Source organism: Aulonocara stuartgranti (genome assembly GCF_965226115.1).
Source record: "Aulonocara stuartgranti genome assembly, chromosome: 23".
Lineage (NCBI taxonomy): Eukaryota > Metazoa > Chordata > Actinopteri > Cichliformes > Cichlidae > Aulonocara > Aulonocara stuartgranti.
In genome coordinates this window covers 52,697,484-52,725,204 of record NC_138958.1, presented here as the reverse complement: position 1 = coordinate 52,725,204, position 27,721 = coordinate 52,697,484, and the positions used below count along the sequence as shown (strand labels likewise).

The 27,721-nt window shown below is 42.2% G+C and overlaps 1 protein-coding gene and 1 long non-coding RNA gene across 2 annotated transcripts in view; one reads left to right on the top strand and one right to left on the bottom strand.

The window, feature by feature from the left end:
* The window catches only part of LOC309700095, a 436,175-nt gene that overhangs the window by 175,180 nt on the left and 233,274 nt on the right, over positions 1-27,721 (top strand). The gene's annotated exons all lie outside the window — the stretch shown is intronic.
* nlgn4xa (neuroligin 4 X-linked a) overlaps positions 1-27,721 on the bottom strand; it is a 92,785-nt gene that overhangs the window by 3,857 nt on the left and 61,207 nt on the right. Inside the window, exons 3-4 of the mRNA XM_082523464.1 lie at positions 14,881-15,066; positions 10,438-11,227 (exon numbers count right to left, since the gene is read on the bottom strand). Of these exons, the coding sequence (XP_082379590.1) occupies positions 10,438-11,227; positions 14,881-15,066 (976 nt within the window). The remainder of the gene's footprint in view (positions 1-10,437; positions 11,228-14,880; positions 15,067-27,721) is intronic.

Here is a 27,721-nt window from a genome sequence, read left to right as displayed (position 1 = left end):
CGCCTGTATCTGCGATCTCGTTCTTACAGTCACTACCCAAAGCTCGTAACCAGAAACGCAGATCAACTGTTAAATCGAGAGCTTCACTTTTACTCTCAGCTCTCTCTTCACCACAAAGCACTGGTATGTCTGATGACTTAAATCTACTGCCGAGTCTGTTTATTATTCTTAAAGTGTCTTATCTAGGCTCGAAACATGACCGTGTCCAATGAAATAAAGTCTTAAGGGAGAAAAAGCTGACCCAAGAGTTCTACAATCACAGTTTCCGATATGTTATTCCATATATTATCAAAAAATTCACAAAAATACCCACACACCTACACACACACACTTGTATGTGTGCCTTCATATATATCAGAATATATAAGGAGCTTAGTAAAACTGGCTAGATATTGGAGAACTGGAGAATCAAACTAAATTATAATGTTATATTGTTATTAAATTGCTGGTCTTTAAGGTTAAGACGATGTATTCATTTTGTAATCCTTTAAATGTTTATTAAACCCTGTTTTTTGTAAGCTATAGCTCAGAGCAGGTCATCTGCTAATTGGAAGGTTGGTGCTTTGATTCCTCCAGTCTGGATACCAAATATGCTTGGGCAGGATACTAACCCCATGTTGCTCTCCAATGCATCCATCAGAGTATGAATGTGTGTGAATGTTAGATAGAAAGCCCTTACATATAAAGAGCACAGTGTTTGTATGAGTGGGTGAATGAGGTAAGCTGTGTAAAGCGCTTTGATTGCTCTGATAGAAAAGAGCTGTATAAGAACCATTTACCATTTTACTCGATGTGATTGTGTTCTTTCCATAGTATTTACACAGTAGTAAAAAAATAAATATACCAGTGTAATGTATTGCTATATACCAAATAAATAAACAGCTAAACAAATACATTAGTGTAGACATTTATGGGATGGAAATTGTATTTACTAATATTTCACATGTCTGGTATACAGAAGTCAAAGCCACAGCTTGTGCTGTACTACCCTGAGCAAGCATGTCTGGCCTTGGAGGCTTTGCAGGTTGGGTAAAACTCTTACTCAAATAGCCTTATTTTGCTACAGAGATTATGTATGTAATCAAGGCACTGCACTGCACTGGTTTGAATCTATCTAACCGACTCCAATTTGTTCATGTAAATGAGGAGTTCTCTCCACACAGGTCTAATTGTGGTGTTACGGGGTTTTGTAATACGTGCTTTGCTTAGGCAGCATTATTAGAAGGCATAGCAAATTCAGATAAAACTCTGGATGGCATTACTTTGGACTTCAACGGACATTTTGAACAAATATGTCGGACTGCTTTCTTGCATTTGTGTAATAGCCCTAAAATCAGAAGCATCTTCTCTCAGGTGCTGCATAGAAAACAACATTATGCATTTCTTCTGGGCTGGACTACTGTATTTATTATCAGGAGTGCTAAAATGCTGCAGCATTTTGGATCAACTAGAAAGAGAGAGCAGATTTTGCCCATATTGGCTTGAATGTTCTTGAATAATCCGGGCCCATCTTATCTTAAAGCCCTTAAAGTACCATATCACCCCATTAGAGCACTGGATGGAAGTGTTCATCCATTCTCTTCCACTTATCCCTTTCAGGGTTGCGGTGGGGGTGGAGCCTATCCCAGCTGTCCTTAGGGTAAGAGGCAGGTTACACCCTGAACAGGTCATCAGTCAGTCGCAGGGCTAACACAGAGACAAACAACCATTCACACTCAGATTAACGCCTATGGGAATTTAAAGTTACCAATTAACCTAACCCCACTGTCTGCATGTCTTTGGACTGTGGGAGGAAGCCGGAGTACCCGGAGAGAACCCACAGAAACACAGGGCGAATGTGCAAACGCCACACAAAAAGGACCAGACCAGGTGGTGGAATCAAACTCAGGACCGTCTGGCTGTGAGGCAACAGTGCTAACCACCATGCTGCCGGCAGGCCCTAACTATATGCTTTAGCAAAAAGGAAAGTTTGAAGCCAAATCTTGAAAGTAGAGATAGTGTCTGTCTCCTGAATCCAAACTGGAAGCTGGTTCCACAGAAGAGGGGCCTGAAAACTGAAGGCTCTGCCTCCCATTCTACTTTTAAATCCTCCCCAAGTCTAATTCTGACAGAGGTTTCTTCCTGTTGTTAGGGAGTTTTTCTTTTCAGCTGTCACCAAATGCTTACTCTGTATTATTGTAGAGTCTTTAGTTTAAAATAGAAAAATGACTTGATGTGTCCAGTTTAGAAATAATTTAGAAATAAAACACACACAAAATGAGACCCCAGCTGACAAAAAGGCTCAAAACCAGAACTTTCTTGCTATGTAGCCAGCACAACGCCACCATTGCTTTCTGCACGTCTTTAAGAACTTTCACAAAAATGAAGACTGCAGTTGTATGTATCTGCTAAGCAGTCTGCTTCGTACTTACATCCATATCTGTCCAGACCTATTCAAACATTTGTTCACCACCTTCTGTTATTGAATAACAGAGCTGAATTACAAGCAGATTTTCTACCTTGTGTGGAAGACATGAATTTGTATTGAAGTTTGATCTCTTACCTTTGAGCGAGTGAGTGCCAAATTTGAAAAACCTCCTATAAAATGTTAAGGAGAGATATCATTTGGGCATGCCCATGGATGGCTGTCTGATTATGTAAACCCACGTTTCATTTCAAGTAAGGAAAAAAAGTCTGGAATTCAGATGGAGACATACAGAAAACAAACAGAACCAACAAAAACCAGCATCAGTGGCATTCATACCTAAACACTTCACAGTATTAATGCTTTCTATATTCTAAAGGTAATGTAGGCCATAGAAAATATTTCTATACAGTTTCCAGTTTTCAAAGACATGAGTGTAATATGTTCACAGCACCACCTGTGCCATTTCATAAATTTGTCCTCTCATTAAAAAGGTTGATCACAGCAACGCTGCGAGGCTTGCCCTCCAACTGGTGCTTACATATGGACTCATACATTAGGCGTTGCTAGCAGGTGGCGGCGTTTCACTTAAGGCCTGTCATCTCAGCACTAACATATGCTGGAACAATATGCCATCCCCTACCACTGCTATCAGCTTTAAGAAATGTCAATGTTTGAGGTCCTCCGTGCTTATTGAACAGCAAAATATATACTCCTCTTCCAGGTTTCCATCAAGCATCCCATCTGTTGGAAACAGCGACTCTTGCTGTAAGTTGGAATCCTACATCTGTGTTCCTGTCCATAAAGCAGGTGTTTTAAGGCATATAATTCACAGCTGCAATGCAATGTCACTACAGAGGTGCAACAGATACTTTCAGTGTTACTTTGTCCCAGCTGAAAATATCTATGAATAAAGTAGTATATTAAAAAATATTTAAAAAAATGTCTAGAATGTTTCAATCCTGTTTTAATCTGAGTTACAGTGATGGGGAATGAGGTAGAGGCCAAATACTTTGCTTTGGGAGAGGTAAATCAGCAAATGATGATATTATGAAGTGAACACAGTCTAAAACATTACTTAAGATTGCAGTTGCAATGCAGCTTTTATGATATCACTTCATGAAAAATGGGAAATATATGGCACTCATAAAACTCATAAAAGACAAAGAGAGGAAGTGAGGAAGCATTTAACGCAGTGAAGGCTGACATACTGCTGATTCTTCCACTTTCTAAATCAGTTGGGGAGACTTCAATATTAACATCGCTCTAGGACTGAACAGAGAGAGACTCAACTTTTGTTCGTCTGCCTGAAAAACATTCACTGTTTCCAAGGGAATGTGCTCGGTCCAGTCAGCAGCAACACACATGTAATGGGCCTGTAATCACTTTTCTCCTTTCCCTACATGTATGTCTGTGAAGATTCTCAGTCATCCAGGTCATCGTGCCACCACCATCTTTGAACAGAGGGCGGGGCTTACGACACCAACTATCCATCTATGATGCGGTTCTGAGATCCTTCCCAGACGCATTAATGCCCACATACATCTTGGGCCATTTGACCGCAGTAAGTCATATGATAGGGTGAGATTAGGTTTCACAGTGAGTGTAGCTGAGATATAATGTACGAATTGTGAACATTCTCAAAACTGTATTGTACATAGGTTATACTTTTTTATTGTGTGAACTTTATTTTTTGTGGAACTGAGGTCCCGTGTGTCATTGTTGAAGTGGGACATTAATCAGCGTAACGCCACCTGCGGCCACATTGCGGGTGTGGGGTTTCCTAGCCAGAGCTGTACGGACTCCACACTGGGTGAGGAGAAGCCTGCTGCCACTGTGTGACACTGATTTTGCTGCTGCACTCTGTTTTATAGGAATAAACCCTGTTTCCAGCCAGTCCGTGTCTGTTGTCACAACGCAGTCGACCATTTCACATCTGCTACATGAGCTCACCCAAAACTTGCTGATTGTGACCTACACCCGTTTTCACACCTTGGCTTCTGTGATTAGGTAGAGGATCAATGGGGGTCCATGACCCTCTTGGGGACACTCCCATAGGGCTTAAAATCTGGGACTCTCCACCAATTGCTCTTAGAACTGATGAAGCTTCTCAGATGAAATGTTTTCAAGAAAGCCAGACGCTTTTCTTTCCAAGCCCCTTAGACTCTCCCTACACATACCTGTATCAGTGCACTGGCAAATCAAAAGTTCAAAACTTCTAAAACTTATGCCTGCTATGTGACAAATGGCAGAACTGTACAGCTGATATTCTGAAACTCAGCTGTCACTGCATCATCCAACACATCACATCAGTATGTTTCAGTCATATTGAAACGCTTCATCTTTAAGTGGCAGCCATGAAAGGCAGATAAACTGTTTTTGATGATGTGCCACTTCTTTAAAGAATTATGCTGATGTGTTTTGAACATTCAGCGTGCAGTTAAACCCACATGTACACTTATTATTCAGCTGTTATCTCAAACAACGTGCTTTGTAGTGTCAGTTTTAAAATGGTGATCTTTAGAAAAAACTATTAGCAATAAGAAAAAAGGATCAACGGTAAGTTCACATTACATAGGTCATCGCGGTTAGCTCTATCTTAATCTTAAATGTTGTTTGGGATTATACTTAATTACTTTCATCTCAGGAGAGCAGTTTATTTTTCCTCCTTTTTACTCAAGACTCAAGTTATTTGTAAGATACCATGGTCAGCAGTGGGCTGTGTCTATCTGAATATGAAAGCCTGGGATAGCACAGTGATGCAGTGATTAGCACTCTTACTTCAAGTAGGTCTCCCATCTACCATCTCCACACTGGGGTGCTTTGGAGTGTGCATGCTTTCACTTACTATGTGTTTATACACCTCTGCATTTAAACATTATTATTCATCTTTGGCTCTCTTCCACATTGTGTCTTTGTCCACATTTGTGTCTTTTGTCTTGGCTCCCACACCTCGCCCTTAGCCATTCGCAGCAGATGGCCCTGCCCCTCCCTGAACCTGGTTCTGCTGCAGGTTTCTTCCTGTTACAAGGTAACAGGTGGCTGTAGCTCAGGAGGTAGAGCAGGTCATCTACTGATCCGAAGGTTGGTGGTTCAATCTTTGGCTCCTCCAGTCTGCATGTCAAGTATCCTTTGGCAAGATACTAATCCCTCTGGAATGGATGCATCTCCAATGCATCCATTCCAGAGTGTGAATGTACTTAGAAAGCACTATGTATAGAGAAAGTGCTTGTGAGAATGGGTGTGAATGTGGCATGTTGTCTAGCTTTGAGTACTCCGAGAGAGTAGAAAAGCACTATATACGAACCAGTCCAACTCCACCTGGGTGTCTATTGTCTTGTGTAGTCTGGAAGAGGATTGGATGATGGGGTTGGTGCAGTTTTCTCTGCGGTGGAGTCGGGTGGGCTGTCCCGGACTCTGTGGGGCTGGGCGGTGCTGCTGCTGCGGGCCCCGGTCCGGATGGGCCTGGGCCCCCTTGCCCTGGTGGGTTCCGGAGTGTGGGGGTGCCTACTGGGGTCAGCGGGGGAGCTGGCCCCAGGGAGGGGCCGCTTGCCCCTCCCTCTCTTCCCTCCCCATCCTCAGCTGCCTCCCTATTCCCACTCCTCCACACCCACCCACACACGCAGGGCTTGGGGTGCAGGTGTGTCACCAGGGTGCAGGGGAGGCACTCCCCCTCTGTCTCCTTCTGGCCGCCTGTGCCTCAATTTTATTCTGCAACCTAGACATCCACATTACTCGTACTCTCACATAACACATACATATAGGGGCTTGGGGGTGGGCACGTCATACAGCGTCCAGAGGATGTTCTGTGTATTCAAACCCACCTCTGGCGCTGGTGCCCTACCCTCAACTTTAAATGCATTTAGACACTGAGGGTTTTTCTGGAGGAGCCGTGCTGCTCTCTGAGAGGAAGCTAGTACCATGTTCTCCTGAGTTTTAAATGCACTTTAGAACAGCACACAGCAACACTACATATGAGCGGGCGTAGGGAGGTTTGGGGTCTTCACTCACCCCGGTTGTGTTAGCCGTCAGGGCTGGGGGGCAGGGAGGAGGTGCTGGCCGTCGGATTGGGGTCTGGGATGCGGGGCCTCCCTGCTACTGCAGATAAGGAGGCGGTCTGCTTTCCTCCACCCCAGAGAAAAGGGTTACATGTCCTGGGTCTGGGTACGGTTTTCCCTTCTGGGGGCGGGGGTACCTGGACCTGGGATATAGAGTATGTTTGGGGAGTGTCTATTTGTGTCTGTCTACACGTCGGGTGAGTGCCGAGTATTTGGTTGTGCATATGGGGTGGGAATGCATGTTTGTGTCCGCGTGCGCCTGTTCGTCTGTGTCTATATGTCAGCTTGGGTCTTAGACTCCACCTCTCTGAGGTATGGAGACCTATCTCCCCTCACCACACTCCCTGCCGGTGGCTGATGCCCTCAGACGTTGGTGTGTCGGTGGTTCTTGGTGTCTGGGGCTGGGCGCTCATGTATGTACCGGCTCACTCCTGGTGGCCGATTGGCGGGGCGTGGCGCCTGTGGCCCAGCTGGGCCCCTTCTGGAGGGTGGGTGCCCTCAGGCCTCTGGGCCCGGTCCTCTCTAGTACAGCTGGTTGCCGGCAGAGCCCGCGGACACGTCACTGCAACCCCCTCTGGCCTCTGCTCCGTGGCTGCTTGGTGACCTCTCGTTTGGGGCTCTCCTCAGCTCTTCCCAGGAGGGTGACACGGTTCCCCCCCTGGTGGTCCTCCTTGGGTCCTCGTATTCTGGGGCCTCTGGATGTCTGGGGCCTGGATCTCCTCCATACCTGCTTCATACCCTGGTGGACGGGGCTGTGGCTCCCCACACTCCCTAGCAGATCGTTACATGGAGAAACCTTTGGAATGCAAGCATGCTGATCCACACAGGTGTACACACGGGTGTTCACAGACGCGGACTACACCTTTCTTGGCTGCTGCCTCAAAGCACATTGTGCGCTGTCGATCTTGCGTGCTGCACAATAACATGTAATATTTAGTATCTACTGATATCTACTGTTAGCTAGTTTATTGTGATGGTGCTGTTTTTTTATTATGTTGCTCTTTTGTTTGTTTTCTCTTCTGGTTTTTTTTCTCCATACAGGTGATCCAGGTGTTTTGTTTGTTTTTCTTTCTTTCTTCCCCCCCTTCTCACCGTCTCTTCTCCCCTCTGTTTTTCTTTCTCTCCCTCTCTTTCTTTCATTCTTTCTCCCTGTCCTATCCCCCAGTCATGTTTGTCCCTTGGTATCTTTCTTGGCCTTCAGACAACAATTCTGATGGCTAAAGATCCAAACGGGACAGGCAAAAAAAACAAACTCTATAACTGTAGGGTCTTTATCCTATTATATCAAGCACATTGTTGTGATTTGGTGCTACATAAATAAAATTGAACTGGAGTGAATTCAATGTTCTTCCAGTGTCTGCGTGAGTGCTCTTCAGGTACTTTGCTTCATCTCACAATCCAAAGTCATGCAGTTAATGGGATTATGTTAACTGGTTTTTCTAAATTGCCAATGGCTGTGCATGTGAGTGTGGATGTTGTGTGTCACTCTGTGTTAGCCCTACAACAGAGTGGCGACTTGTGATAGGCTGAAAGCCGACAGCTCGCTGATCCTGATGTGTCGGCGGGTCCGCGCTTTGCGTTTACGCCTGTTTTTGCACCGATTCTAAAGCTGTTAGTTTGATCTCTCTCCAAAGAATATTGACCGAACCAGCAGCAAAAGAAGATCCAACCCTTCACATAAACATCGTCATGAATTCACTCTGACTTTCACTGTTTTGCTTCGACCGCGATGCACAGCTCTCTCTCTCTCTCTGTACTTCAAGAACAGTTTCCCTTTCTTCATTATTCGCTTGCTTGTTACGCACAAGTCTTCCGTTGTTTACAGGCTGTCGGCCGCTGGTTTTTTTTTCTGTTTACATACTTCTGAAAAGAAAACCTAATTTCTGCCGTTCAATACTGAACAAATTTAAACTTTTTAAAATTATACAAAATGCAAAACGCTCAGCCGTGTCTCTAATAAAACCGCTGTAACGTCAGAGGTAACGTTCATAAGGTAATTAATGGTTTTCTTTCGTTTTTGATGTACTGCAGAATATTTTTATAAAATCCAGGCCAGGAAAATCACCTTCATGTTTTTCTGTGTTTTATCTTCAGCTACTTTGACACAAAGGCCTCTGCTTTGATAAAGCCTTGCGTGTGTCAGCTTCCTTTTTATAGATACAAAAATATGTAAATTTACTGATCTGAATTATAATATTTCTGACTGTCAAAATTTCCCAGATTCAAATCGAATCGAATTTAATAGAATCGTGGATCGAATCGATTCTAGAAATCAGTGACGATACCCAGCCCTAGTTAACATGCACATATTGTATCATGCTCAACTTGTCCAATTCTCTGTAGTGATATGAGGAAAAGTAAAAAAAAAGAAACGTCACTCTGCCATGATTCATGACAGTGCTTTATTCTGTGCCCATTAAAAAAGCAGCAAGAGAAAAGAGTCTTCCAAAATGTCTGCAAGTCTGCCAGAATGAACACTGCAGATTATGAAGCTGATCATGACTTTATTTATTCGCCTTAAAGTGAATTTTCAGTATGAGTGGGCTGCAAACACGCTGATACCTAATCTCAAGGTGTGTGTGAAGCAAAAGCGTGATCCAAATATAAACAGCAAGAAAATCCTTTCATCAAACCCAGCACTGCTGCAGCAGCTGGGCGGATTTGACTTGTTTTATTAACCTCCACTTGATCTTTTTGACTCACATGTTAATCATTCAAACTCTAGGTTAGCAAGAGTTTATGTTCTGTCTATCCTTAGAATATTAAGTATTTATACACAGTATGTATTATAGGTTACCTGACGTGTATGCATGCCACCATACTGTCCTTTATTGTGTCACAAACATACAATAAATGCATCTCATTAGGGGTTGGAGGTCATTTTGCTGCACTAGATTGGATCCACCTATATTTCTTTCAATTAAATCATGACAGTCTTATTTTAAGTGATCACCTTTACCCTATGATCAAACATTTCTGTCCTTATAGGAGGAGTCATCCATTGCCCATTAGGGCTCACGGAGGTGTTTGCAAGTAATAAAATGATTTGAATCACACGTTATGTCTTCACAGTCACAGGATCTGATGGTGATTCATGGCTACAGTGAAAATTTTAACTGAAAATAAAAATAAAAAAAACTACAGAAGTAATTAAATGACTATTTGAATCCACTACAGTCATGAAAACACGTGGAGCTGGTTTCTTGAGAAACAAAAAACACTTTACGATGCTTTTTGCCACTTCACTCACAGTACAATTAAACCAGTTATGAGAATAAGAGGGTAGCGAAATGGGAATATGAATTTGGTTTCTTCCATATAGTGCTTTAAAGAAAGTACATTTCAAATAAATCTGATCCCAAAAGAATGGCAGATAAGCTTGGGTAAAAGACCGAAAGTTGAGGCACACAACGATGTGTGCTGCTGGTAAAGTTTCTGGGCTGCCTTTACTCGTAACAGCCATCCCTCAAGATTCTTTCCATTTATTGGAGATTATGTTTCGGAATTTCAGGAGTGGGACCACGCCTCCAAACACGCTTCCGGCTGTCATCTACAGAGGTTCCCCCAGTTCTGCAAGCTGATCATTCTCGTTTACGTACCCCACCCTCCCTCCCTCCTTGGTCTCCATTTTTTAACTTCTTCACTTCTATTTAGTGCACGGGGATCTGCCAGGGAGCCGTCGCCAGTCCCCTTCGAGGCCTTCCCAAAACAGCAGCTCAATTCATGTCAAAACATCACCTTTACCTGCTAAAACGCTGTCAAACCTAAAATGAGGACGTGGGCCCAGCGAGTGAAAAGCAATGCAATATCAGGGACTATAACATCTAATCCTTTTACTGAATCTGATGTTTTTGGCTTCTTTAATTATTTGTCTGTTTGTCTTGTGTTATTTTACACGTATTCAGAAGAGTTTGATACTACTGATTCTATAGAGGCATTAAATAGAAAGAGCAGTGAAGGAAAAGAAGCACTTACCCTGTTTTAGCAAAGTTCGTCCAGTAGGTCATGACAACAGCACTTAACATCACGTCATTCTTGGAGAAATTGCAGTTGAAGAGATCCGTTGGGCCGATCATGGGGATTCCAAATACGTATGGGACTTCATCTCCATGAGCTGAGTCAGCCCAGCTGGGCTTCATGTCACTCTGACAGTGGTGATAGAAAGCATAGAAATATGTGGGCGAACCATACTGAGCATGGAGGTCAGCTGTGGCCACAGCTGGTGCCACCCACTGATGGTCAGTAAACAGAGCCACCAGGGTTTTGCGGCGAGTTTCTGGGTTCTCCTTGTCAGCCCAGTCAGTGTACATGAATTTGATGGTTTCACGGAGAGTGTCTTTGCCCTCAGGGTAGCCATACAGATGGTCAACAAAGTCAGAAACAGCAAAGTCAAAATCATTGGCAGACACGCCATCCTCACTGTCCACAATGCCATCAACAAATTTGAACCCCTCACCCTGATTGACCCCCAGCATAATGTCATAGTTCAGGAACTCCCCTTGCTCCATGAGAATCTGGGGGTCATCGGGGATCACATCACCATCGATCACTGGCCCGAAGGCAATGTGGTACTTAGCGGGTGTGATGTACTGCTCAATTAGTTCCTTGTAGTTCTTCTTCTGCAGACACTCCACCAGGTCGATGGTGTCCAGCATGTTGCAGCCCACCTTCTCAGCCAGGGCTCTTGTATATTTGGCAGGCTGGTAGTTGACTGCCCAGCTGGACAGAGCAGTGCCGCTCTGGATGATGGCTTTCTGGAACAGATCTGAGATTGGAATTCGTGTTAGTAATATACACACTTCACTGTATTCATGCTTTATGGTTTAAATTGGTATTGCAAAATCGGCAGTACTTTTCTCTTTCAAAACAGATTTTGATGGCACTCCAATCTATTTAACTGTTTGTCTGGTTACAGTGATTACTGAGTACATGCCCTTTTACCATTTAATTGAATTCAGAATCGCTGAAAAATTCTGTGAAAGTTATTTTCAGATTCATTGTCACACATTGTTAAAAACTGGTGCAGCAGTTTATTGAACATGGAAATACAACATATGAAACAAAAACTGAGTTTTCAAGTTCAAACAAGCTAGAAAGTCAGTATTTGGTATGACCACCTTTAACAAAGCCTCAACTCTCTTAGGCAACCTTTCACCTTGATAAAGCAAATGTTTTGCCATTTGTTTGTTAACACTATACCAAGCAAGACAAGCACAGTTATGATCTGGGAGAACTAATTCTCAAGCAATTTGATGTACATTATTCTATTGTAAGACTATAGTAATTAACCCTCTACGGCTCCTCTTCTTTCTTGGGTTTTGCTGCTTGAGGTATTCACTAAGCAAATGACGAGTTTTGGTCATCTTCCTGATGTACTCATGGGTCTTTGTTGTTTTATCCTGACACTCACTAGTCCTTGGCCACCTTCCGCTCAGCTTACGGTCTCAGGGTGCAGGACTTATGATCCCAGCAGGGTGTAAGCATTGATTGCCCAGATCTTGTTATTCCCATTCAGCTCACTCCTCAGGACTTGTTTACTCTCTGAAGGAATTAAGTGTTTACGGCTTTCCTAGTGGGCTCTTCATCATTCCCATTTGCCTGTGGGATTCCAAGGTACTTGTAGCTGTTTTCAATATCTCCAATGTTGCCTTCTGGTAGTGCAATCCCCTCAGTTCTGACTACCTTCCCTCTTTGTCCGAATGACGTTCCAATGTCTTTGCTGGAGTTCCGAGTCGTGTGGATCAGTGAACTGATGTCTTGTTCACTCCTGGCATACAGCTTGTAGCATGCCAGTAGTATGTAATATCTGTAGCCAGTCTTATTAACGATCTGGCTGAGAGTGTTCAGGCCTATGCAGAACAGCCGTGGACAGGTTAATACTTGGGAAATCCCACACTTAATGGCGTTTGCTATATACCCATAAAATTCCTGACATATGCGATTTGGATCTTGTTGCATTTGTACTGTTTTAGGCATTTCTGGATCCATGTCTGATGCAGTGTTGCAGCTTTTCTTATAGTCAATACAGGCGGTGCACAGGTCGGTTAGTCTGGTCTTACAGACTCGAGAGACTGCTCTATCTACACGGAGTTGGTGTTTTGCCCCTCTGGTGTTTCTGCCAGTTCCTTTCTGGGGCCTGCTGATGTATTGAGCCTGTTCATCTTAGCCGCTATGATGCCTTTCAGGAGCATCCATGTTAAGCTGAGGCAGGGTAATGGCTGGTAGTTGGATGGGACCAGTCTGGGGATCCTTGAGGATCAGGACTGTCCGGCCTTCAGTTAGCCATTATGGAGGCATCTCCTCCATTAGTAGCTGATTCATTTGTGCTGCCAGATCTGCTCATGTATTAGTTTCTTTTCGGTTAGCCAGTCCTCCAACACTTCAACACTTACAGAAAACATTTCTATCCATCTACCCTACATGTAAAAAATAAAAATAACAACATGTACTAAGTGGGTACAAAGTGTGATAAAATGTGTTGCCAAAGAGGTCATGACTACACATTAGTACATGATGATGTGATGTGGGTAAGACTTCTCAAATAACACTGGGCATGCAGACCAGTATAACAGAATTCTAAGAAGCCATGTCTCCATTATTTCCAGCACACATTTCATAGCAAATAATAGAATAATTCATAATATTTAATTTACGTCTTTCTGTCTCTAACGAATGAATGAATGATAAACTGGCATATAGAAGATATTTGCTGTTACTATACTTCAGGCTGGTTCCACATTCTGGAACATTGTTAGCATGACTTCTCGAGCTGCCAGTCAGTAATTGGGCCACAGTGCGGTAGGAACACTGAAGCCATGGGTTCTATTTATATTCATGCAAACACAGTGGTGACTCAGCCGGGCTCAGTTAAAAGTATGTTATTCGGACAGAGCAGATGTTTCCCATAAAGCCTGGTTAGTCGTGTACAAGCTTTCACCACTGTCACTGTTAGTTAGATGTTCACTCTAAAACTAAACACACTGAAAGAGTGAGAGTGTTATCAGCTTCTGGTGTGCTGCTAATGCAAATGTTGAAGCTACATAAATCTTTATGGCAGCTTTACAACAGAGATCCAACTGAGGCAACAAGTGACAATACCTTCCTTTGTGAAGTCTGATGAAATGAAGGTTGCCTACAAGGGTGTATGGGCACCATGACTGCTGCAGCAATTGAACACAAGGGATTTTATATGTGTCTATCAAGCCATTCATGTTTCTTCAAGTACAAGATAAGGAAAATGAAACGCCAAAATAGCCATGACATAAGGAAATAAAAATCTTCCCTCGCATATTTGGTAAAGCGACCAAGAGACTTTTACCAGCAAGATAAAAATATACATTTTGTGCAGAGTTTTGTTTTTCACAAAGTTTTCATATCACAAAGAGAGGACAGCTGAAGGGGAACTGCGAGAACATTTTCCAAATCTTCCAAATCCTGTTTTTTGCTTGTTTGTTTGTTTTTACTAGAAGAATTATCTTTTGTGTTTTTTAATTAAAATTTTCCATATTATTGTCTGTAAACAAAGATGTAAATACAGTCTTTTTCTCATTCATACCTCATGCTCCAGTGTAAATGACTACAGACTGCATTTCAGTATCAAATATGATAAACAACCCAAGGAACGTGCATGTTTGTCATACGTATGACATCTAAGAGACAAAGAGCAAACACTCCATTTTCATACAGGAATATTTTTTGTTTGAAAAAGCTACAAAGTACACACGGTGAACAGGCGGGGCGATGGATATACAAACTGAAGCGCTTCCTCCAGCTGAGCAGAGCTTAGGTTTATATTGAGGTTATGTTCTCTTTTCTGTGGTTTTGTTTCTTTGTTTACAAAAATTGCCCATCGACCTCTAGTTGCTGTGCACAATTAAGTCAATTAAGTGTTTGATTTGCTAGAACTGAATATGAACGAATCCAGTCTATATTTGAGAAAAATCTGATTACCTAGGTATACATATATCCACTCAAGGACAAATAAATACCTCAAAATAGTGTTGCCATTGTTAACTATTGCACATGCCCCTTGCCACAGATGTATGTAAATGCAAAGCAAGAGGAAACAGATGCAGGAGCTACTTGTTTGCATCCTTAATATCAAGGGTAAGTGAAGGATAGGTCTAAATAACTGCATGAATCTATTTAATACTGTAGGAGTTAATTTTAATTTTAACTAAACAAGAGAAAACAGATGTCTTTTTGCTACATTGTTTCCTCTACTATGAAATGTGTTATCATTTCAGGTCTGCTTTAAAAAAAAACTTCCACGCTTCACGATTCACTGTGGGTTTGTTTTTGATGTGAAATCCACACTATATCAAAATAACAGCAGGAATTATAAACTGATGACAAGACCCCTGCTTTTGACCATATATTACTGTGGTTGTGCCTTGATCCGTGAAAAAGAACATGTACCTTCTGAGTAATGTGAGAGGGTTAGCAGGCTGACACACGATGCTCCTGCACCAGAGCCAAAAATGGTCACTCGCTTTGGGTCTCCTTTGAAGGCCTGGATGTTTTCTTTGATCCACCTGAGAGCCTGAATTTGATCCAGCAGTCCATAGTTGCCCTTGGCTGCCTGGTCTCCTGTGCTTAGAAACCCTGTATTGGTGAAAACACACAAGAGAAAAGAGATCTATTCTTTACTTCCAAAAGGCACTGATTTAATGGGAGTATTCAAATTACAAGTAATTTTTTAATCTCTGAAATGCCTAGTACACTTTTTTTAATCTGGAGGCAAGTTAAACTGGTGAAATAGTGTTATATTTCTCATCTGAATCAATGTGACCTTGAGTATATTATGAAAACAGAAGATTGTGCTTCTCTGTATAATTATTTCAAAGCTGCACTTAGCTTCTTTTTAAAATCTTCTGAAACCATCTAGAGGTACTAGTGTGTACAATGCTGTAGAATATACTTGAAGAAGTACCTACTATCTATTAAACTTAAAATACTACCTATCATCCTCGTTTCTACAAGCACAAAGCAAAAGAACCAACCAAAAGCCCACAAATTTCCTTTAAATGTGCCTCTAAACTGTTATGCACAGAGTGTATGTGCACGAAACTGTCTGGTAAATGCTACCTCCTGCTGGTGACTTTTTTAAAAATAGGAATCTTATATATTAAAGTTTCAAAGGGAACTTGTGCTAAATTCCAGCTCTGTGTTATTATTTTCAGTCTGTGTTTCCTGTTTTATTTTGAAGGTCCAGGTCTGATGTTATGTATCTGGTTTTGCTTCCCCTGTTTCGTTAGGCCTGATCTGCACACAGCTGTCACATAACAGTGAGGTGATTTGAGCTATGCGACAAAGACACAATAACAAATCTCCAGCTGGAAACAGTGATTAGAAGATGGGGGCACTGGTGATAAGTGGATGGACATGGTCAACAACGATACTGAGGTAGGTTGTTGTGTTTTGACAACCCTGCTGGTTCTAAAGTGTGTCAAGAAAATATCCCTGTTGCACCGGCCTAGGGGGAGCCGGAGTGCAACACAAGGAAAACAAGAAAAAGAAAGCAAAGAAGTAAAACACACAGCCACTATTTGTTTTATTAATTCAACAGGTAGCAAGCATCAGGGTGGGCATGGACAAAACAACAAACAAAACACACTAGAAATGAAACAGAACTAACTTCCCTACAGTGAGAAAACCCTAAAAGCCTAAAATACAAGCCTCTTACCTGTCTCCCTAACCGAAACACGAGAAAAAGGTTCTAAAAAGAAGCGGCTTCCCACCCCTACAGCTACCATGTCCAGATAGAGGTCTTTCTAAACTATTTCCACTGCAGCCTAGCTCTTCTCATCTCAGGAAACTCAGTCACACAGAACACAGGGCCGAACGCACGGCTCGCTACAAACAGGAAGTAGGAGAGGCTGCCGGCCCAGTCAGGTCCCAATTTGTAGCCGGCCTCATTCCATCTTCCACCAATGGTCGGCCTCCACCTGGAAACTTACATAACGCAAACATCACAGAGTGCAGAGGTTTTTTTTCTTCGTTCAATGCATCATTAAGTCCTTGCAAAAATGACACAAAGACAAAAAAATCACTGGAGAGCGTCTTTGAAAATGGAGAGAAAGCCAAAGATGTGACACCAGAAGAATCGGAGAGCGCCAACAAAAAGAAAGCTGCATTTAAAAGAAAATTTCAAGGATCATTATATTTGCATTACATCACCCAAACACACACACAGACAGTTTGTCCAACGTGAAACTGGTCCATGATAAAAAAGGGTTGGGGACCGCTGCCTTAAATCACCTTTTTTCCCACTGCCGTGTCATTGTACCTCGTAAACAGGTATAAATCAATCAAATGGCCAGTGATACAGCACAATAGATGTCATGGAATGACTTTATGTGATGACCAAATTGATTTGAAGAACCACAAACATGCCTTGGCATGGAAATGTGCCATTTCTTACTCCAAATTTCAATTTTATTCAATTCATTATCATTCTAGCATTAAAGTATTATCTGAATAATATCTGAATTCATCTCTATTAATATGCAGAATGATAAAAAAATAATTGTTATCGTTTACAAGCCACTCACTGTCAAGTACTGAAAGTGCTTTGAATTTGATTTTGCCCATGCCTACACAAACAGTTGGCCAGCAGACATCCATTTCAGTCAAGTGCCAGACCGAGCAGCTTGGCAGAAGCTTCCACATCCAAAACTTGTTGACAAATTAGCAAATGTGCCTAAACCCATTAAGAGGGTTTCTAAATGCTGACACTGGGGGAACTGGTGGAGCGTTCTTGCCAGGCCTGGGAGCTCGGCAGCCAAGCCGGGCAGCAACAGTCGGGCAGCAACAGCCAGTCCCTGTGAGTTAACCAAGAGTGAGGCAGGGTAAATGACAAATGGGATGAGGGCGGCTGGGTAAGAAAGGGGAAAGAAAGACAAGAGGTAGCCTTTGGCTTTTTCATAGAGAGCCGATCCTGTTTGTCATGGTGAAGTGGAAAGGATGAGAGAGATGGGATGGAGGGCAGGGTAAGGGGAGATTACAAGGCCTCTGGCAGCCTCGTACACCCTGTAGGATGACCACGGGTCCTGGCACTGCTCCCCTTCCTTTTTCCCTTCTCCCTTCAGTCTTTCATTCCTGTTCTTTTCCCCGTTTCTCTCTCCCCTCACATATCTCACCACAAAGAAGCCAAAGAGAGAGGCACGCCTATCAGGCAGTCTTCAGGATGTGTGAAGATTAGTCAGTGCTTCATTTCAAAGCACTATGTCCTCAAAATAGACTGCATGCATAACTAAGCCTACAGCCTAGAGATGCAGCATTGACAACATTTTAGAAGCACAGGCTTAAAGAAAAAAATAAATCTACATGTCAATTTGAAACATCGTTTAGACAAAACTTTTTGGGGTAAATTAACACGTTACGTGTAGCACTGCATAACGTAGAGTTAAACAAGCTGGTGTTTCATTTTAATGATGACGCTAATTTCAAATAGACAAAAGGGACTCAAAGTTTGTTTGTTTTTTAAAGAAAAATATCAAAAGCTGAAAAATGTGGTTCATTAACACATTTTCCTTGTATCTGAGTCTCACCCAGTCCTCATTAGTAGTCCTACAATTCATCAGTCTCACCTGTTAAAGGTAGTTCCCCTACTGATTGTGGCACTTGTCATTTCTGGAATGATTTTAGTAGCCTGGACAGCAGGCGCCAAGGAAAGATTCATTTAGTGCCACTAGGTAATGGACGGGTTTTTGTACAGTGCTCTTCTGAGCACCCATAGTGCTTTACACAACCCTAACTTTATTCTATGCTCTACGTAAGTGCTTCCATCCCACAGACATTCAGACAACGTGGGGTTAGTATCTTGGCCAAAGATATTTGGCATACAGACTGGAGCAGACAAGGATCGACTGGTAGGCTCTACCACCTGAACTACAGCTACCAGGGGAAACCTGTAAGAGCTATTTGCACAAATAAAGAATAATCCTCAGACTTTTACCTTTACTGCTCCATAAAAGGTTAAAAGTGAATGTCCACAATTTAGAATTTTATTCAAGCAATTTAGCAGGAGCAAAGCAAATGAAGTAGTAGGAATCCTAAACCAAAAAGGACCTCAACAGCTACAGGCCGGTGGCTCTGACATCCCACCTGATGAAGACCCTGGAGCGGTTGGTCCTGGCTCAGCTTCGGCGCCTAATAAGCTCATCACTGGACCCACTTCAGTTTGCCTACCAGCCTGGCATTGGAGCGGATGATGCCGTCATTCACCTCCTACATCGTTCCCTCGCTCACCTGGAGACCGCTGGAAGCACTGTGAGAATCATGTTCTTTGATTTCTCCAGTGCCTTCAACACTATTCTTCCCTCGGTTCTAAAGGACAAGCTGGTGAACTCTGGAGTGGACCATCACCTCACTACCTGGATCCTGGACTACCTCACCGACCGACCACAGTATGTGAGGACTCAGGGCTGTGTGTCGGACAGGGTCGTCTGCAGTACGGGGGCCCCACAGGGAATGGTTCTGGCTCCGTTCCTCTTCACCATCTACACTGCAGACTTCTCCCACAATTCCACCCAGTGCTTCCTGCAGAAGTTCTCTGATGACTCTGCAATAGTCGGCCTCATCACTGATGGGGACAAGGAGTACAGAGGTCTGACCCAAGACTTTGTGGACTGGTGCCAGCTGAACTACCTCCAGATCAACGCCAGTAAAACCAAGGAGCTGGTGGTAGACTTCCGCAGGCACAAGCATTCTCCACTGCAACCACTGAACATCCAAGGTATGGACATTGAGGCTGTGGACAGCTACAGGTACCTTGGTGTTCATCTGAACAATAGACTGGACTGGACTCATAACTCAGACGCCCTCTACAGGAAAGGGCAGAGCAGGCTGTACCTGCTGCGGAGACTCAGGTCGTTTGGAGTGGAGGGCCCACTCCTGAAGACCTTCTATGACTCTGTGGTGGCTTCTGCTATCTTTTATGGTGTGGTCTGCTGGGGCGGCAGCATCTCTGCTGGGGACAGGAAGAGACTGAACAGGGTGATCCGAAGGGCCAGCTCTGTTCTAGGATGCCCTCTGGACCCAGTGGAGGTGGTGAGTGACAGGAGAACGGCGGCTAAGCTGTCATCCCTGATGGACAACATCTCCCACCCCATGCAGCAGACTGTGACAGCACTGAGCAGCTCCTTCAGTGGGAGACTGCGGCACCCACGGTGTGGGACGGAGAGATTTCGCAGGTCTTTCCTCCCCACTGCTGTCAGACTCCATAATAAAGACTTTAACTGATCAAACACACACATCCATACATATGCAATAATACTAAGTGCAATAATCCTTTCTGTCATCGTTGTATTTTTACTCAGTTGTATATAGTATTTGTATTTGTATTCTATTTTTATCTTATTGTATATAGTATTTTATTTTATTCTATTCTGTACAGTTGTGTACTGTATTTATTCTTATTGTATTCTAATTTTTGCCTCATAACTTTTGCACTGTCCACTTCCTGCTGTGACAAAACAAATTTCCCACGTGTGGGACTAATAAAGGTTATCTTATCTTATCTTATCTTATCTTATCAAATCACTTAAACTGTACCTAACTAACCTGCTCTGAGCCAATCTGATTTTGTTCTTATTTTGGTGGAGAGAGGTTTATCCCCTTGTTCTGAGTTGATGATAATCAGCCAACAGGAAAGGAGAACCCCCTGGGCATTCAGTGGAAGTATGACGTGAATCAAAATCCTCTTCTGAGCTGCTCGTCTCGCAGAAGACAAAAGGGAAGAACCCTGAGTCTCTGTCACACTTTTTATGACCAGTGCCTGCAGTGCTTGGAAAAAGAATTAACATAAATTCCTGATTTTGAAATGTGTTTTATTTTGATGCCAAAGGGAAATAGGATCAGAACAACATGACATGAACATTTTTGGTATTTTGTTAGTAAAATAAGTCCATAATTTATTCTGGTGATGAGTCATTTTGGAAACCAAGTTGCTAATTGACATTATCAATATTGGTGTAGGGAAACCAAGGTCTTGGAGCAAGTTACACTAATGCACGCTAATGCAAACTTACTTCATCCACATAGAAAATCTGAGGTGAGATAAAAAATGGATTTTTACTAGAAAATAGCATCAGATGACATACAGAGTGAGTGACACATATGAAAGTGAAACTGGCACTGCAGCTCTGTGGACAGACGGTGACCCGGCAGAATGCCAAGTGCTGAAGCTTTGGGCACAAACTGTTCACAGGCCACAGAGCGTATGAGTCACTGTGTTTAATTTAATAACATTCACTTACACTCATACTGGAAATGACAAGTATTTCTTTATCTCATTGAAACTTAAATGTATAAGTTACATTTAAGTTAAAAAACAAACTAGAATTACCAACAGGATGTGAATAAACAGCCACAATCTCAGACATACGTCAGACATAATATATGTTGCAACAAACATGTCAATATGTAAAGCCATTAGCAACATTGCAAATCTTACCTCATTTAAACTTCACCAGTTGATGTATCATGACATATAGCACAGCTGTCTAACACCAGGACCAAAGAAAATAATAGCTTGTTTCTATTAAAACTCTCTGACGACTCTTTCCAACCCATATTTCCTGATGAAGCCTTTTATGAAATGCAATGGAGAGTTTTTGGTTACACGTGACCATAGAGGGCATTTTAAACTGTATTTGAAAAGAGAGTGCCTTCCAAAGATCACCTCAAACAAGGATAATGTGAATCTAAGAACCGCTCTTTCTTAAAACCTGTTGAGGACCATACCTGAGGTTGGTATATAGATGCATACGTAAAAAAATGAATTAATAATCTATATAAAACAAGCAAATGATCTGCACTGGTGTCACCTTTTGTCTTTGGTAGTACAAAGAACAACAATAAATGTGAGCGTCGTGCTGTGACCATTATCGCAGCAGACAGCAGCTGCATGAACAGCTGGTTAACATGCAGCCACTATCATATTTCCAACACCCGGCTAAGAAGCACCTGAAATCCTGTTTAATTTCACCTCCTGACATTTTTCATCATCACAGTTTTCATGACAGTTGAGACAAGAAGCTACAAGGTGACTGAGTACTGCATCCATGCCCCCCCCCACACACACACAAACACACACACAGTGAATATTACTATCCTGGATATTGTTATGAATAGGCTCAGGTCTGACTCACTATGGGTGCTTTCAGCGTTTATTGACATGGTGTTCTTGTTGTCCATGTGATGTACAGTATATGGATTAGTGCTACTCGTGGCATTGATGGTGAATGCTCTATGTTAGATCGTTGATTCTGTAGAGGCCCAGGCTGTTTCTTTTCAATCTGCCATTATTCTGTTTTATCAGCTGTCACTTACTGACCCTTAAACCACACCACTAAGATTTACTTAAATTGCATTTTGCTCCATCTCTCTTCAGTTTCTCAATCTGGGATAAATATAATATAAATCTCACCAAGCTTGTCAACATTTTCAAGCTTCATTCAAACCGAATGCAAACACGCTGCAAATCTTTCTAAATTACAACAAAATTAATGTTCATCCTCCCATCTGTTTCCATTTCACTTTGCCCTTTGTTGCATTATGTTGTCATCAGTAAGCCAACTTTCATATGTTATTAAAAACATCATATATTAAGATTTCCTTTTTCTTTTCAAGTTTTTTGCTCAGGGTGGCTATAAAAAAGGCGACCGTAACCTGCAGCTGGAGATTCATTTGTAGTGACATTCTGAAATTAGATGCAAGAGACGCATACCTGAGATTCATGAGAAACAAGCTAACTGGACACTTCCTGCTCTCCACTGCTTCAACAAAAGCTCAAGAAAACAAAACAACAAAACATCACTTGGTCTTTGATAGAACCTTGGAGCTATTTATTGTATGGACACATTATTTTGGTGCTAATGCGGTACATTTTCTTGGGCATCAAATTCAACGATACGTTCTTTCGGTCCACGTTTACAGTCAGTGGCAAATGAATGGTAAACTGAGCATCCAAACAGGTGGCTGCTACAGCAAATACTCACAACATGAAGGTAATAGCAGTACACTGTGCATGCTGTCCAGAAAGTAATCTCTCCATGAAACATTAATTATCAGAGAGAATGGAAGGCGGTGATTTAAGATAAGCTTAGCAAGGTCAGCAGCTCTCAGCCATAGCCATGTCCAAACCTTCCTCGTGTCGCATGCAAATTTGCTGAACAGGCTAAATCAACTGAGCACAATCACTGAGGCAAGGGAAGGTGAAGACAAGGCATTTAAAGCGTGTCAATTTCTGGTAATGAGAAAGAAGAAGCTTTAAAGCCCACACGGGACATCCCTGGCATTAAACACTAGCTCCTCTGACTGACAGCACAGCAGTGGAACCAACAGACCACAGCTGTCAGGTACGTCAGCCACTGTGGGTGCATTTGAGGGTCACATCATGTGGCACATTTTTGGATGGCAGCAGAGCAATGAGTCACACTCACAATGGCATTATGATAATGACTGAAAAAGATATTCCTCTACTAACTTCTCTTTTTTTCACGTAAGCTGCAGATTAGCTTTGGTTGGCTAGGCTTCATCCTGTCTCTGCAGACTACACATATTTGACAGTATTTTGGAGGTTAGCACCAATGTCATCATTAATGGAGGTACAAATACATGTAATGTATGTCAATTCACATACTAACACAGTAGGTTTTCCTTCAGGTCCATTAAAGAGTCTCACAGCGACACAGTGTTGCCTTGAATGATGTCATCCATCATGTCCAGCAACACATGCTCCACGGTTTCGTTATGCTGTGACTTTATTATGCAGCCAGTTACCAGTTTAATGATACTATGTTAAGATTATCCATTACAGCGCCCTGCTGGTGGCAATGGGGGCCAAAACAAAGGTAAAGACCAGAAAATGCCCTGTGATCTATCAATGACATAATCGGTAGAAATTAAGTGCTGATATAATCTCACTGCGTAAGGTGACGTTGGAGTGATGTCTTTTAGAAGGACCTTCTTGTAAAGGCTATTTTTATAGTTCAAATGTGGTCATTGTGGACATCTTTCAATCTCAAACTTTGTTTTTATAATGTTTCTACATGTATAGGCTCTGCAGTCCCATGTTTTCAGCGGAGGGCAGGTTTTCTGGACGGACACAGTCATGTGTGAACGAAGGCAGAGGGAAGAGCATCTCCAAGATGGCGCGAGCTCCTGAGCTAAAACAAAAGTGAACAGCTGTGCGGTGCAGAAATGTCCTCAGCTTCTCACAAGCAGTTTGCAAAATGTGAGCATGAACTTGTACAAACTTCTACTTTAGTCGCAACTCCTCTCCTGTGTGCTACCGAACGCAAACACAATTACTTCCTGTTACAAAGCTCTTCATGATAAAACCCAATACCAACCTCACTAAAATAAAACGCAAGTGCTCTTTTAAACTTGATAAACACATTGTACTCCTTTTAAAAGGAATTCAAACTTCTTTCTAAATACTTGAACCATTATTATTTTACATTTTAACATCGATCAATTTAATAAATGACAGTTTTAACCTGGTTACAAACAAATAGGTTGATTAAGTACAATAAATAAACCAATGAAAGAAAAGCAGGAAAACCTACATGCACTGAATGAATCAGCAGGCAAAGACACAATAAATCGTGTTTGTTTATAGATAATCAGTATTCCTATGTATCATTGCTGATAACAACAATGTTAAGATTTGTAAATAAAAATAATTACTTTTATTAATCCTGTAAATTCCCTGCATCTGTCATAGACGTCCAAAGAAATGAACCAGTCCAACGTTCAAATGTTGAACGTCATGTTGATGTCCAGGCTGGGTCATGGTTGGACGTCCAAACTGTGGATCAAGTTTGGACGTCAAACAGAATTAATCACGGACCCACGGACCGAATAAAGGCGTGATCCGCACGTCTAGCCAACGTCCAGTGCTTAGTGGGGGTTTTGTTCAGTCTTTTATTAAGTTATTTTAGCAATTCTTAGTAAAATTCTTTGTGTAGCACATCCTCCTGAGACCCAGCCTATTCATTACTCTCCTCTGTAGTGGGCACATAAATAAAAAAAATTCAACTGAAAGATATTTTCCTCAGTCCTCACGAGCTTTTGGTCCTGACCGTTCAATAGAAATTCGTGGAAACTTTTCTCTTTTGCCATCTACAGACTCAGTGTGGTGCAGCCACCCAAACTTTGGGCCCAGTGAGGTGGATTATTTTGGTAATTGTGTTGTAACCATGTTGGGTATAACCTTGGATACTGAAAGTAACAAATCAAAAAGAAAAAAATCAATTCACCGTAACTCAAAAAAACAAGAGTGAGCAGAGTGATTCCATCTGGCCCAGAAAATCGTAGAATCTTGTATAAAAAGCTCTTTGGAAAGCTAGGACAGACAAAACAAATATTTATTAAGGCTGCTTCGCTTGTGTTCTTTCCTATTTAATCCAATTCATCAATGTGACAATTAGAGCCCATTCCTACAACACTGTTTCATAAAGTACCATTAATCAGTGCTACGATTTTAAATATCAGTTTATCTCTAAAACGCTGTGTTCCACAGGCTTTTAAGGGGCCTGCAATTAAGCCACCTCTTATGAAGCCCTTACTTGATCTAGCTAAATTTACACTAAGATTCAGACCACAGCTCAGAAAGGCTGCAGCATGCCTGTGCTCATGAATTTGATCAGTGGAGGAAATGGAGATGGATGAATGGCACAAACCAATTACTTAAAATACAGGCATGTCTTTCTGGGCCCTCTAAATCTTAGAAACATTTAGTTATCTTGGGATTACCTTGGTCTCCAATAACTACGAGCAACCTAGGACTCATGTTTGACCATGATGCATTCTTCACATAAAACAAATATGCACTACTGACTTCTTTCTTCTGTGCTATATTGATAAAATTAGAAGCATCATGTCTGAGAGTAATGCTGAAAAACCAGTTGTTACTTCTATGTTGAACTATTGTAATTCCTTATTACCAGGCTGTTCCAAAATCTCCTTGAAAAAGCTTTCATTGATCCGGTTGCACTTTACTGTTAGACTATAGGCCTACTTGTGTTTCTTTGTATTTTTAAGAATAGAATGGCAAGAAAATCCATTTGTTATCAGGCCGCTCTCCTGTGGACCCAACATCTAGTTTGGATTCAGGAGACAGACATCCTGTTCTATTTTTAAGATTAGGTTTAAAACTTTCCTTTTTATTAAATTGTATAGTTAGGACTGAATCACGTCACCCTAAATCATCCCTTTGTTACTTGTTGTAAGTTCAGGCTGCCGGGATACGTTAAATGATGCACTGAGCATTTCTTCTGTATTCCACTCTTTTCACTTGAGTTTGACTTTTGTGTTCTCTCTCCTATAGTGTGTGTGTGTGTGTGTGTGTGTGTGTGTGCGTGTGTGTGTGTGTGTGTGTGTGTGTGCGTGTGTGTGTGCATGTGTGTGCGTGTGTGTGTGCGTGTGTGTGTGTGTGTGTGTGTGTGTGCGTGTGTGTGTGTGCGTGTGTGTGCGTGTGTGTGTGTGTGTGTGTGCGTGTGTGCGTGTGTGTGTGTGTGTGTGTGTGTGTGTGTGTGTGTGTGTGTGTGTGCGTGTGTGTGTGCGTGTGTGTGTGTGTGTGTGCGTGTGTGTGTGTGTCCCTTCCTTCCTCCTTCCTTCCTGTTCCTGTTGCTTATAGGGCATTTCTGATTGAATTCTTCTCTAATATCGTAGGCTCTTATTTTAAGGTTCAGCCTGTAACTTGCCTCTTGCGTTTCAGTAACTGGTATGGGCGCCAGCTAAGACTGAAAGTGTCCATAACCTGCACTGCAAGAATGGTGATAATTAAAAATAATTACTGATCATTCAAAGTGAAAGAAATGGAAAAGAGCATGAGGGAGACAGTGAGTGAGAGAGAGGCGTCATACTGAACATGTTAGTCAAGATGTGTAAACATACAATCACTGAGGGTACAGAATTTTCACGTACTACAATGTAACATAATAGTACAAAAAAGTAATTATTCTATTATTAAATAATAGAAATGTAAAGCATCCTTCCTGGAATATGTGCTCCTTTCTTGTTCGCGAGATGTTGGTAAAGTCAGAGTCAGAGCCAGCTGTAGCGTCCGCTAATCTGTGCTCTGCACACACACAAAAGATTATGTGCCTATAAATAGATGAAGTTTTAATGAACAGGCATTCATCCATACACTTTTGTGGTGTTTGGAAAAGAAGACTTGAACCTGAACACAACTTCTAAATTCTGGGAATTCTTCTCAATAGTTCGTATACTGCCAGACGAACCCAGATGTTCCCTCTTTGAATTATTTGAGGACATTTCAAAGTGGGTAAACAATGTGCATCTGTTCTCTGAGGCTTTTTTCTCACTTTGAGTGAGAAAGTCTTTGATGAGATGCAACTTTTATCACAATAGCAAAGTCAGAGTCTTCTCCTCTGTTTACTTTGACATGAAAGAGTCTGTTTCACAGTATCAAAGGGAACAACACAGACCTCATTTGTGGATTTGGTACAGCTTTGGGCACAAATAAACCCTTCTACACATTTATTCGCTGCCTGCTTAAATGCTAATGACAGGTTTTTAAAATGTGATCAGATCAACACTCGTGATTAGATCAGATCTACACCAGTGGAACACGGAGTGCTGGAGCATCCCCCAGAACTCCTACTCCCCACAGCCTTGCTCCTATTATGTGTTATGTAATGATATCAGCTTTTTGTCTGTTAGCCTGTTGTTTGTGACTCTTGTCATTCAAGCAATCATGTTCATGCCGGTGTATGATCGACAAACACTCGCCACTGTAGACACGCTGGTTAGCTCATGAAGCTGAGATCTGCATTTTTCTACTGTTTTCCAGACAAAGCAGGAATTACCACCTTGCTTCTTTGTGTCCTGGTGCTTCCTGGATCCCACTGACACTTGCCTGGAACCTGTGGTTAGCCTGGATGAGGTGTTCCAACCCCACCGCCTCTGTTGCCCCAGGCCTGCCTGCACAGGGTTAATCTCAGGTCCTAACCTAGAGGTCCTGCTGAAGTCCTGCTGCTCTAGATCCTGCCAGGTTCGGTCTGGTAAATACCAAATCACCGGCAAACAAAACTTTTAACCTTAGGAATGTGTCAGTCACACAGAGAAAAGTTTAGGGGAGCTGAAAATATCCCCTAGTGCAGCAGTCCGCAACCGTTTTTGCTCCATGGACCGGTTTAATGTCAGACAATATTTTCACAGACCGGTCTTTAAGCTGTTTTGTTTAAATACAACAAAATTAAAGACACGACCGAGACAGAAACGG